Source organism: Rhinopithecus bieti, unplaced genomic scaffold, assembly GCF_001698545.2.
Source record: "Rhinopithecus bieti isolate Rb0 unplaced genomic scaffold, ASM169854v2 scaffold_11919, whole genome shotgun sequence".
In the NCBI taxonomy this organism is placed as follows: Eukaryota; Metazoa; Chordata; class Mammalia; order Primates; family Cercopithecidae; genus Rhinopithecus; species Rhinopithecus bieti.
In genome coordinates this window covers 1581267-1594956 of record NW_016807055.1, presented here as the reverse complement: position 1 = coordinate 1594956, position 13690 = coordinate 1581267, and the positions used below count along the sequence as shown (strand labels likewise).

Sequence of the window (13690 nt, the reverse complement as noted above, 5' to 3'; positions counted from 1 at the left end):
TGTGGGACTGTGCCTTGTCTATCCTGCTACCTAGAGCCACTGAGCTTTGCAATCCTCTCAGGACTGTGGCTTACCTTGAGGTGGTCACCCTCAACTACTCTGGTCACACTGAGACTGTGAAAGCGCCGAGAAAAGTTAAAAACATACGTGTTGAGGGAGAGGGGATTTGGATAAGGGACCTAAATTCGATGTTTAAGCCTATGGTCCTTACTGGCGAACACTTTCAGTAATATCTGTGCTTGCAACAGAAACATTTCTCTTGGCATTAAAAAACAAGAAGAAAGGATGTATTTCCTCAGCTTCAGGTGGCATTCACGAAGTGGGTAGAGCCAGAACATCTTCTAACTGGGGAGTTTCGGGGCCTTTCGGGCACACAGACGGCCTGACCTGGTCGTGGGCGTAAATCAAGCTTCCCCAGAGCTTAACTTCCCGATTTTCAGCTTACGCTTGGCTGCAGCTGCCCAGAATCCGCGCAGAAGCAGGGGTTCCGCCGACAAAAGTGAACGTAGAGAACGTAGAAGCCTTTTAATGCTAACAGGCAGTTTCTCTGCATGGTTGTTGTGCATTACTAATCTAGGTATTGCGTATTTAGTTTTGGAAACACGAATGCTCATGATAAATGAGGTAAAATGAATTGTCAGCGAGACCCCGGCTACTCCCTCGACTTTCCACTCCTCCCAGCTCAGGCAAGTCCAGCCCACCAGGAGGTGCGTCCCTCCGCGTTTGAGTTGCTTCGGCACCCGTAGTTGTGAACTTTGACAGTGGTCGGTCCCCGGAAGTTGGAGGCATGCGCCGTTTCTCTGCATGATGTGTGTTCTTATTCTAGCTGCGGCTGCAGGAGCTGTGGCGGCTTTCCTAATCCTGCGAATATGGGTAGTGCTTCGTTCCAGGGACTTTACGCCCCGGGAGTCTCTCAGTATCTTGGTGGTGGCTGGGTCCGGTAAGTATCGAGGAAGCGACTGTCGGACTTGGGTTGGTCACTACAAACCCCAGAGTGCACCGCGACCCTCTTCCCTGTTACCCTTAGCACTTCTTGGAGTGTTGCATGCAGAGATTTGTAGTTTCTCTGCCTTGCCGGAACTGGTCAGTCTAGCCTGGGTAAGGGCTAGTTTGCTGACGCGGCCCAGAGGTCTTTTTATGACAAGTAATTTACACTCGTCTGTAATTAAGACTCTCTGTAGCGTATACTTTTCAAACAAATAATTAGTGAACAGAGAGAACGTAGAAGCCTTTTGATGCTAACATGCAGTTTCCCCGTATGGCTGTTGTGCATTATTAATCTAGGTATTGCGTATTTAGTTTAGGAAACACGAATGCTACATGACAAATGAGGCAAAATGAATTGTCACATTTATAAATACACAAAGTCCAAGAGGATAAAAACAATGATCTACGGACTATAGAGCAATACACACCGGGTGGCAGAGTGTGAGCAACACACTGACCTGTCAGGTAATACAATCTAAATACACCAATTGTGTAGGTGCTTACAATTTTAAGTAGACATATTTGACAGGGACAGACAGACACACACACACACACACACACACAATGTAAACATTTGGGGATGGCAGGAGATTGCATCCAGATAGAACATGTATAGTATGAGCAAATGTACTAAGTTTATGTTCAAGTATAATGCATTACTTTATTCACTTAATCTGTTTGGAGCTGTTAGAGAGGCCAAACACTAAACTAACCTCTGGAAATAACAAAACTGACTAACATTGCTTGCTACGGAGTGCTGACTCCGTGCTAAGTCCTGTGAGAGATGCAAAAATACAGCAGTGAATGAAATAGAGAATACAAAAAAAAAACTAACAAAATAAATCAAAATGAGTATTTGCCACAATGAGATAAATGCTATAATCTTGTAATGATTGTGTAAGAAGTACAAATTGCTATGGCAGTCTTCAGGAAGGGCACTACTTTATCAGGTCTTAAAAAACAGGCAGCTTCCTGGAAGAAATAATGCTAAACCAAGACTTGAAAGATGACCAAGAATTAGTCAGATGAGGGAGAGCCAGGGTTTTGAGGGGTGGGAGGATGTGAAAAGAAGATAATAGCACTTTGAATTGCCGGAGTTGAGAGAACACTGTCGTGTAGAGTTAAATGTGGGGAGGTAAACTGAGTCCAGATTATAAAGGGTATTTAAAATCTTGCTTTTTTTCTTTTCTATACAGAGTCTCACACTGTTGCCCAGGCTGGAGGGCAGTGGTGCAATCTCAGCTCACTGCAACTCCACCTCCCAGGTTCAAGCCATTCTCCTGCCTCAGCCTCCCGAGTAGCTGGGATTACAAGTGCACCACCACACTCAGCTAATTTTTGTATTTTTAGTAGAGACAGTGTTTCACCATGTTGGCCAGGCTGGTCTTGAACTCCTGACCTCAAGTGATCCTCCTGCCTCAGCCTCCCAAAGTGCTGGGATTACAGGTGTGAACCACCACCCTGGCCTAAAATCCTGCTTTATAAAGCAATTGCTGCTACTCCACTGTTCCGTATCATCTAGGGGTTAAGACCATAGGCCTCTAGGTTGTCATAACACCACACATGAATCACATCTCTGCCACTTACTACTTTGGTGATCTTAGGCAATTAGTTAACCTCACTGAACCTTCTGTTTCTACATGGGTTGAGAGAGGACAGGGGAGATTAAATATGATCATATTTGAAGTGTTTAGGCTGGGTGTGGTGGTTCACACCTGTAATCTCAGCAATTTGAGAGGCTGAAACAGGTGGATTGCTTGAGCTCAGGAGTTGGAGATCAGCCTGGGCAACATAGTGAAATCCTGTCTCAACACTAAAATAAATAAATAAATAAATTAGCTGGATGTGGTGGCATGCACCTATAGTCCTAGCTATTTGGGGGGCTGAGCTAGGAGGATCAGTTGAGCCTGGGAGATGGAGGTTGCAGTGAGCTGAGACTGCGCCACTGCATTCCAGCCTGGTTGACAAAGTGAGACCCTGTCTCAAAATGAAATAAAATAAAATGATATAATCAAAAGCTTAAATTAAAAAATCAGTGTTTATTAAAGTGCTTGACATATAGTGTCAACCTAAAATAATCAAAGGGCTCAATATCCAGTTAGAAGAGTTTATTCAAGCACAAAGCATGAGAGTGGCTGTCTGGGGAGCAAACCTATATCAAAGAATGGTGATCAGTGCTCCCCATGTGGGGAAGAATGAAGATAGTTTAGATAGACCAGAACAGAGATGCTGAACAAAATTACAACATTTTCCATAGAAAGGCTAACATACAGATACAAGATTTGGTTGGCTACTGTAAGGGCCAAGGGGAAACTTCCCTTTTGCCCTCTGAAGTTTCACTGAAAATCACTAACGAGGCAGAAATAATAGGAGAAAAGACACACAAATTTATGAAGCATATATGAAAGCGTTCTGAATGAAGACCCAAAGATACGAGGGAAATGGTCTGCTTTTATGCTTAGGTTCAACAAAGTATGGATAGCCATGTAGAATTATGACTGGACAAAAGGATCTAATTTAATGCTAATAGACAGTAGGGAAGCCCAGCAAGGCCTGTCTAGATTTTTCTTGGTCTCTCTGAGCATGCATTCTTTCCTTCTGGATATGGGGTAGGACCCTCTCTGGAATGGGGGTCTTATGACCTACCATCAAACAAGGTAGGTCAGATAATTTATTTTTTTTAATTTAATTAATTTTTAAAATAGAGATGGTGTCTTGCTATGTGTACCAGACTGGTCTTGAATTCCTGGCCTCAAGCAATTCTCCTGCCTTCCAAAGTGCTGGGATTAAAGGTGTAGGCACCTCACCCAGCTCGGATAATTACTTTATCGCCAGTTTTTACACAGAAAGTTGGAGTAAAATTAGAGTAGTATTTTTAGGTTTTATGACTAGTTTTGGGAGAAGGAGTTCTTGGTTTCTGTGACCCGCCCTGGGGAGAGAGATTCTAGTTTCTATGGCAAGCCTCAGGGGAGTATGGGACTGAGAGACAGAGGACAGGAGAAGACCAGAGAAAAAATTTTGCTTCTAAGGCCTTCATTTTGGGATATTATTTTCTAAGTCCCAACACTACTATTGATTACACACTAAGGGATTTGTTTAACATTCTGGTATAAGGAGGTAACAATCACAAAGGCCTCTATCTCCAATGTCATTTAATCTAGGTTTGAATAAAGACTAGGGAGTCTGGTTAATGTATAACATCTCAACACAAAGGTCAGGAAGCAGCAGTCATACACCAAAGAGAAAAAGCCATGTTACATGAGTCAGTTCCAGGGCTTAGCTTTTCCCCTTGGCATAATAAATTTGGAAGATCTTGACATTTTCTTTTCTTTTTACATAAGCAGTTAATAAATGATAATAAGTAATAATAAGTTTGGAAGATCTTGACATTTTCTTTTCTTTTTACATAAGCAGTTAATAAATGGTTACTGTATTAGTCTTGGTGGCAAAAGGAGCTTTTGAAGTTTTGTTTTGGTTTTTGTTTTTAAGACAGAGTCTTGTTATGTACCCAGGCTTGCCTGTAAATCCTGGGATCAAGTGATTCTGAGACAGACTCCCGAGTAGCTGGGACCACAGGCACGTGCCACCGCACCTGGCTTATCTTTTTCAGTGGAGAGTCACCCACTTCCATCTGAGTGTTCACAAAGATTATTCAGCCTGCATTGTCAAAAGAATGTCTTGACAAAGACTGAAATAGAGAAACAAATAGGAGCCTTTTGAATATTTCTGATAACAGATAAAGATGGATTGACTGGAGTGATAGGTGTGGGGCTGGAGAGAAGCAATCGCATTCGGATGAGGTTGGAAGATTTTAGGGGTTAAATCCATAACTGTGAATTGAAAGTAGAGGATGTGGGAGGGAAGGACTGAAGGGTGATTTCCAGGTTTCTGACTTGAACAAGATGTTAGGACCAATGACTTGATAGTGTTACATTTGGTGGACTAGAAACCAAAATTACGGCTGATAATTCATCTGGCAAATGGTGCCTTCATTCAAATTATTGAGGGTAGGAAGGTATCAAGGGCCTGAAAGAACCATGCCAGTTAAAGAAAGACTTGTAATCAGATAAGCAGTTTAATGGTTCATGCCCAAAATTTTGGAGAAGGAAGAAGACATTTTCAATATTTACCTTGAAGATGAAGCAACATTTACTCTTTAGATATCATAAAATATTATTAGGAGGCCAGGCACGGTGGCTCACGCTTGTAATCCCAGCAATTTGGGAAGCTGAAGCAGGTGGATCACCTGAGGTCAGGAGTTCAAGACCAGCCTTGCCAACATGGCAAAACCCCATCTCTACTAAGAAATACAAAAAAATTAGGTGGGCAAGGTGACAGGTGCCTGTAATCCCAGCTACTCAGGAGGCTGAGGCAGGAGAATCGCTTGAACCCAGGAGGTGGAGGTTGCAGTGAGCTGAGATCGTGACACTGCACTCCAGCCTGGGCAACAGAGCAAGATTCTGCCTCAAAAAAAAAAAAAAATTATTAGTAGACCACTTCTGTTCAGAGAACATTTGCCAAAACTACTTTTCTTTGAAACACAATACAGCCTTCTTAGGCAAATGTTAGATTTAATATCAAACTTTCATTCATTCTTTCCTTCAATAGGATGGCCTGCTCTTTCTAGGAATAGGAGATACAGCAGTAACAAAACAAACAAATCCCTGCCCTCATAGTACAGTGCTTGCCTTCTAGTGAGGCATGGATAGAGGGAGATAAAAAACAAAACAATTAAATAGACTACACAGTAAGTTATGCAGTGATAAACACTGTGATTTGGGGGAAGGGGGCATTGCTTTTATTTATTTATTTATTTTTCTGGAGACGAGTCTCATTCTGTCGCCCAGGCTGGAGTGCAGTGGCGCTATCTCCGCTCACTGCAAGCTCCGTCTCCCGGGTTCACACCATTCTCCTGCCTCAGCCTCCTGAGTAGTTGGAACTACAGGTGCCCGCCACCACGCCTGGCTAATTTTTTTGCGTTTTTAGTAGAGACGGGGTTTCACTGCGTTAGCCAGGATGGTCTCGATCTCCTAACCTCGTGATCCGCATGTCTCAACCTCCCAAAGTGCTGGGATTACAGGCGTGAGCCACCGCGCCTGGCCGGGCATTGCTTTTTATGAAGATTGTCAGGGAAAGCCTCCTTGGGGAGATGACAGCCAACAGCAAGGAGGCTAGAGTGATTAGAGTAGACTTAGTAAGCAGGGAGGAACAGGAGATGAGCTCCAAGAGGGAACATAGTTGAGGTCAGAGTATAAGAAGCCTTTTATTCCACATGAGACATGAAGCCACTGGAGGATTTTGAGCAGAAGTAAATAATTTGATCAACTCGACTAGGGTCACACTGGATGTTACGTTGCGATAGACTGAAGGGGAAGAGGGTCAGGGAACAGATCAGTAAGCTGTGTTCGTAATCCATGTGAGAGGTGATAGTGGCCTGGAGCAGGAGTATAACAAAAGAAATGGTGAGAAGTGATTGGATGCTGGATATATTTTAAGGTATAACTTAGAGGATCTTATTCTCAAAAAAATGTATCTTAATAAAAGAGTGAAATGGAAGACAAAGTCCATCATTTTAATGACTTTATTCAGTAACAAGGCTAAATTTTCAGTGAATATACTGTCAACCTAAATAACAGAGAAATTCTCCAAATATAATAAGTATATTCAAGAATAAGCATTGTAGTGTGGAATACACATGCTGAATAAACTATGGGCACAAAGAGGCAAGGGAAGACAGCGATTTTTAAAGCTAAAATGGGGAGGGTTATATAAGTTGTTTTGAAACAATTATCCTTGCTTACAGGGATCAATAATAAGGGTGGCATCAGTCCAAGGTTAGGCAGGCAGTGGCTGGGCAGATGTCCTTGCAGGAGTATTTTTTTGCATAAGGTTGCAATGGCCTTTGTACAAGGTTGTGGTTTTGGTATAGTCTTTTGTGGTAGTTCTTGTGTTCAGGCGATTGAGCATTAAGAACCCTTCCTTCATGGCCTTTCCCAGCTCCATTTTGTCACAGTGACTCTATTTTTATCCTGACAACTTTCACAGTATTCAGTGAGGGTTTCCTTAAAAAAGAAAAAAAAAGAGGAAAAAACAGACTATTCAAGCAGGTATAATGAAGTTTTAATTGTAGTGAAAGATGTTGTGGATATTAGGTTTTATCCTTCATTATTCCAGCTGTGAAAACAAGTACCCACTTGGAGTACCACCACTTTTTTTTTTCTTTTTTGAGACAGAGTCTCGCACTGTTGCCCAGGCTGGAGTGTGGTCTCAAGCAATTCTCCTGCCTCAGCCTCCCGAGTAGCTGAGATTACTACAGGCGTGAGCCACTGTGTCTGGCCTTTTTTGTTTTTTTCGAGGCTAAAACCAAAATACTAAAAGTGTATAAACCAGATGTGTAAACTATATGCCCCAGTCAAGAAGATAGGTGACAGGTTATGAAGCTAACGTATGATTTTAATTCCTGAAATTCACACTAAAACTATGCCAAATTTGTTTCTATATATAATTCCTCCTGGAATCTAGAATGAAATCCTTTCCTTTCTACTATTAAGAAAAAATGTGGGGCTGATGCGGTGGCTCACGCCCGTAATCCCAGCACTTTGGGAGGCTGGGTGGGTGAATCACCTGAGGTCAGGAGTTCAAGACCAGTCTGACCATCAATGGTGAAACCCTGTCTCTACTAAAAATGCAAAAATTAGCCAGGTGTGGTGGCGCACGCCTGTAATTGCAGCTACTCGGGAGGCTGAGGCAGGCTGAGGCAGGAGAATCGCCTGAACCTGGGAAGTGGAGGTTGCAGTGAGCCAAGATCGCAAATTTGTGTTGGGGGGAAACTCGTGTTTAATTTATCTTTGTTTGTGTTCTTGTATCACTATATACTCTTTCTTACAACAATAAGGGAGGTGGGGTGGGGGATGCCTTCTAGGTATGGGGAGCAGCATGACCAGAGGCAAGGAGTGAGTAACAAGTAAAATGAATGCAGACAGTGTTAAAGACATCAACCTGACTGAGGCACAGAGCTTGTGAGATGAGACTGAAATAGGTATGATAGGGCTCCTTGATAAGGAGTTTGACTGTTTTGCTTAAATAGTTTATGGATAGGTAGATATTCTATTGTTTTCGTGAAGGAAACCTCAATGAACATAGCTGATTTTTAAATTTATGCTTTTGTAATTAATGTATTAAAATTTTGGAATTTTGGAGATTATATGACTTCAGAAACTGAACATTACTCATTTGGTGAAGATGATAAATATTTGAGGAGCTGCAGTGTGCTGAGACCTCTGATAGGAGCTGGAGTTACAGTGGTGGACAAAAAATGTTTCTTAGGAAGGCCCAAGTCCTGCTGGTCAGTGCTCATGCCCCCTTCACTTTATTTCTCTACACAGAACCTTCAGTGACTGGCTTCCCTTTTCCCATCCTGCTTTCGTGACCTTATTTCACCCGTACCCTTCTTCCCAGTATTCCTACCACACTTTGAACACATGTTTCAGATCTTGTCATCTCATGCCCTAACAATCTCCATCTCCACCCAGTGGCCTCCCTACTCCTATCTCTCCATTATCTTCACCTTTCAAGTCATCTCAGCCTTTTTCAGGGATCTTCCTTATTCTTTTTTTTTTGAGATGGAGTCTTGCTCTGTTATCCAGGCTGGAGTGCAATGGCATGATCTCGGCTCACTGCAAGCTCTGCCTCCCGGGTTCATGCCATTCTCCTGCCTTAGCCTCCCGAGTAGCTGGGACTGCAGATGCCCGCCATCATAGGTATCTTCCTTATTTTTAAGGCATTGATTTTTTGTAACCATTTGCTTACCCTCCACATTTTAGTTTTTCTTGCTGTCTTGGATCTTCTTTGTCTTCATATATGTGTCTTGCCCCTTTCTCACCAGTCTTCTTCATAGCAAGAGCTATGTCTTATACTGTTTTGTGCCTTCCTTAGTACCTACTGCTAGTGCTTTTGATGTAAAAGTCGTATTTATACAAGTGCATAGATTTATTGTTTTCAAATGTTCTTGTGTCTTCTGAGAAATATACAATTACAGTGCCCCCCCACCTGAAACGATGACATTGGTATAACATGGTCAAATGGATATGTCCATTGTGGGTTTATTAATCTTAGGACTTCTGATATTTTTTCCAGGTGGGCATACCACCGAGATCCTGAGGCTGCTTGGGAGCTTGTCTAATGCCTACTCACCTAGACATTATGTCATTGCTGACACTGATGAAATGAGTGCCAATAAAATAAATTCTTTTGAACTAGATCGAGCTGATAGAGACCCTAATAACATGGTAAGTGACAATTTCTATTTCTAAGAAAATTACAAGTTGTACATTGAGTTTAATCATCTTTAGAAATAATCTCACCACTCCTATTCAACATAGTATTGGAATTTCTGGCCAGGGCAATCAGGAAAGAGAAAGAAATGAAGTGTATTCAGGTAGGGAGAGAGGAAGTAAAATTATCCTCGTTTGCAGATGATGTGATCCTATACCTAGAAAATCCCATTGTCTCAGCCCAAAAGCTTCTTAAGCTGATAAGCAACTTTATCCAAGTCTCAGGATACAAAATCAATGTGCAAAATCACTAGCATTCCTATACACTAACAACAAGCAAGCTGAGACCCAAATCATGAATGAACTCCCATTCACAGTCACTACAAAAAGAATAAAATACCTAGGAGTACAGCTAACAAGGGAAGTGAAGGACCTCTTCAAGGAGAACTACAAACAACTGCTCAACGAAATCAGAGACGACACAAACAAATGGAAATACATTCCATGCTTATGGGTTAGGAAGAATCAATGTTGTGAAAATGGCTATACTGCCCAAAGTAATTTATAGATTCAATGCTATTCCCATTAAACCACCATTTACGTTCTTAACAGAATTATAAGAAACTATTTAAAATTCATGTGGAACCAAAAAGGAGTCTGAATAGCCAAGAGAGTCCTAAGCAAAAAGAACAAAGCTGGAGGCATCATGCCACCCGACTTCAAACTATACTACAAGCCTGCAGTAACCAAAACAGCATGATACTTGTACAGAAACAGACACAGGCCAATGGAATAGAGTAGAGAACTCAGAAATAAGACCACACGCTTACAACCATCTGATCTACAAACCTGACAAAAACGAGCAATGGGGAAAGGATTTTCTGTTTTGCAAGGAGTTGAACTGGCTAGCCATATGCAGAAAATTGAAACTGGATTCCTTCCTTACACTTTATACAAAAATAAAGGTAGATTAAAGACATAAGTGTAAAATCCAAAATTATAAAAAACCCTAGAAGAAAATCTAAGCAGTAGTATTCAGGACATAGGCATGGGCAAAGATTTTATGACGAAAATGCCAAAAGCAATTGCAGCAAAAGTAAAAGTTGAAAAATGGGATCTAATTAAACTAAAGAGCTTATACACAGCAAAAGAAACTCATCAGAGTGAACAGACAACCTACAGGATTGGAGAAAATTTTTGCAATATGTCCATCTGACAAAGATCTAATATACAGAGTCTACAAGGAACTTAAATTTACAAGAAAAAAACAGTCTCATTAAGAAGTGGGCAAAGGACATGAACAGACCCTTCTCAAAAGAAGACATTCATGCAGCTGACAAACATATGAAAGAAAGCTCAACATCACTGATCATTAGAGAAATGCAAATCAAAACAACAATGAGATACCATCTCACACCACTCAGAATGGCGATTATTAAAAAGTCCAGAAACAAGAGATGTTGGCGAGGTTGTGGAGAAAAAGGAATGCTTTTACACTATTGGTGACAATGTACATTAGTTCAACCATTGTGGAAGATAGTATGGCGATTCCTCAGAAATCTAGAGGCAGAAATACTACTTGACCTAGCAATCCCATTACTAGGTTTTTACCCAAATGAATATAAATCATTCTATTTTAAAGATACATGCACACATATGTTCACTGCAGCACTGTTCACAATAGCAAAGACATGGAATCAACCCAAGTGCCCTCAATGATAGAATGGATAAAGAAAATGTAGTACATATACACTATGGAATACTATGCAGCAATAAAAAGGAACAAGATAGTGTCCTCTGCAGGGACATGGATGGAGCCAGAAGCCGTTATCCTCAGCAAACTAACGTGGGAACAGAAAACTAAGTACTACATATTTTCACTTATAAGTAGGAGCTGAGCTATGAGAATACATGGATACATATGGGGGAACAACAAACACTGGGGCCTGTTGAAGGGAGGGGTTGGAGGAGGTAGAGCATCAGAAAGAATAGCTAATGGATGCTGGGCTTAATACCTAGGTGATGGATTAATTTGTGCAGCAAACCACCATGGCACACTTTTACCTATGTAACAAACCTGCACATCCTGCGCACGTACCCTGGAACTTAAAATTTGAAGGGAAAAAAATTGTTGCTTAATTTTCTGCATATTTTTTATTCTTTTAAATAGAGAAAGTGGTTTTTCATGAATCCCAATAGTGAAAATTATTTTATTTATACTTACATACACGAAGCATCCAGTTCATGTGCTTATTGGCTCTTCATTAAAACTCTCTATCAGTGTGTTACATTTATGGATAATTTGATTTGTCTATGACTGCTGTTTCTTCTCCAAATCGTGTTTGTGTCTGCCCTTGAAATTATTAATACTTCTTTCCCCTGGTTGCTCACTTCATTTTAGCATTTTAGTCAGTGTTTAGAGATTTTTTTTTTTAAGTGAAACAGTTTCTTTATTAAGGAAGGAAACTAGAGCTGTTCCTTGTATAGAGTGAGTGCCTTTACTCATCCCTCTCTCTGGGAATGGCCCAGCTGCAGGGCTGCTTTGGATAGTTCAGGGGTGGACAGCTGGCCTCACTCAGACCAATTGAAGTCTTTCTCTGAGCTTTTTGGGCTTGGAGACCTAGAGAATGGAATCAATCTGTCTTCAACCAAGTTCTGTAAATGATAAAGCTTGAAAGCTGCTGACAGTCATGTTTTCACTTAGAAGATAAAGGCAGTCTATAGATAGAAGAATGAAGATAATGAACAGGAAGAGAGGAGAAGCCAGTGTCTGGTGCTGCATTCAGTGGCTCAAGAGGCCCTGCTATGGCTGTGTTGGTCCTGGGTTGGTGGTTCTTTTCTTGGGAAGTCAGGATCCACTCCTAGAACCCTACCCTACTCCCTTTGTTCCCACCTTTGCAACACACACACACACATACACACACACACACACACACACACACTCTCTCTCTCTCTCTCTCTTATGCCTATTTGAGTTAACTTTTGGTCACTTATAAACATTATCCCCAACTAATATACTACTAAAATATATTCTCAAAAAATCCACATCAAACAAGATCAGGATGTAAATCTGCTTGCTATCATTCAGCTATAGCAAAATGTGTGGTACTTTTTTCCTCTGTGGAAAATAAGCCAAAATGATTTTGTTTTTGTTTTAGGAATCAATACTGTATTAGTTTCTTAGGGTTGCTGTAACAAAATACCATAAACTGGGTGGCTTGAAACGATAGAAATGTATTTTCTCATAGTTCTGAAGGGTAGAAGTCTGAAATCAAGGTGTCATGGAGCCATACTCCCTCTGGAGGTTCTGAAGAAGAATCCTCCTTGCTTCTTCCTGGCTTCTAGTGGTTGCCAGCAATGCTTGGCCTTCCTTAGCTTGCAGCTACGTCACTCTAATCTCGGCTTCCACCATCCTATGACCTTTTCTGTATCTCTGTCTTCACATGCCTTTTTTATGAGGATACCAGTTGGATTTAAGGCCCACTCTAATTCAGAAGGGCCTCATTTTAACTTAATTATATCTGCAGTGATCTTATTTCTAAATAAGGTCACATTCATAGATTCCAGGTGGATATGAATTTTAGGGGGACAGTAGTTCACTGAATGTAAATATTTATATTGAACTATTTTAGGAAAGTCTCTTTTTTTTTTTTTTTTTTTTGAGATGGTGTCTAGCTCTGTTACCCAGCCTGGAGTGCATCATCACATTCTTGGCTCACTGCAACCTCTGCCTCCCAGGTTCAAGTGATTCTCCTGCCTCACCCTCCCGAGAGTAGCTGGGACTACAGGCATGTGCCACCACGCCTGGCTAATTTCTGTATTTTAGTAGAGTTGGGGTTTCACCATGTTGGCCAGCCTGGTCTCAAAATCCTGACCTCAAGTGATCTGCCTGCCTCGGCCTCCCAACTGCTGAGATTCCCGGCATGAGCCACACTGCACCCAGCCAGGAAAGTCTCTTTGACATATAATGCAAAACAACAACCTTTCTCTTTTAGATATTGTGAAAGTCTAGAAATAGCAGGTGATTTTTTTGTAAGTGTAAAAGGAGAAAATAGAGAATATTGAGTATACTAGTAAGTGTTCCTTTCATTATTGTGAGACAGATAATAGTATCCTCATTTTACAAATGAGAAAAATCGAGGCTCAAAGGTGTAAATAACCAGAGTCCTGCCAAATATGTGTCACATACCTAGATGTTTCCTCCAAAGCCTTTGCTTCTCCTACATAACGACCCTGCCGCGTTTGTGTGTTATTTTCCAATTTGAAAGACTTAGTATGAGAAGAATGCCCTGGAAATTCTCATCTAAGGCATCAGAGACTGAAAATGTCATTTAGTCTCTTATCTTAGGGTGTACTTGAGAAATGATAGAGAATTTGGAGAAAATGATGGTGATTTTTCCTATAAGAATAATGTGAAAAGTCTAGTTTAC

At 41.1% G+C, this 13690-nt stretch overlaps 1 protein-coding gene and 1 long non-coding RNA gene across 2 annotated transcripts in view; one reads left to right on the top strand and one right to left on the bottom strand.

Annotated features, from left to right (window-relative positions):
• The first annotated feature begins 754 nt into the window (after window positions 1-754).
• The window catches only part of ALG14 (ALG14 UDP-N-acetylglucosaminyltransferase subunit), a 95356-nt gene continuing 82420 nt past the window's right edge, over window positions 755-13690 (top strand). The window contains exons 1-2 of the mRNA XM_017879795.1: window positions 755-940; window positions 9124-9275. Coding sequence (XP_017735284.1) covers window positions 805-940; window positions 9124-9275 — 288 coding nt within the window. The 5' untranslated portion in view covers window positions 755-804. The remainder of the gene's footprint in view (window positions 941-9123; window positions 9276-13690) is intronic.
• Window positions 6555-12077, bottom strand: LOC108534444 (uncharacterized). The gene is made up of 2 exons (XR_001886976.1): window positions 11485-12077; window positions 6555-7049 (listed from the first exon to the last, which is right to left on the bottom strand). It is a non-coding gene; the product is annotated as an uncharacterized LOC108534444 (long non-coding RNA).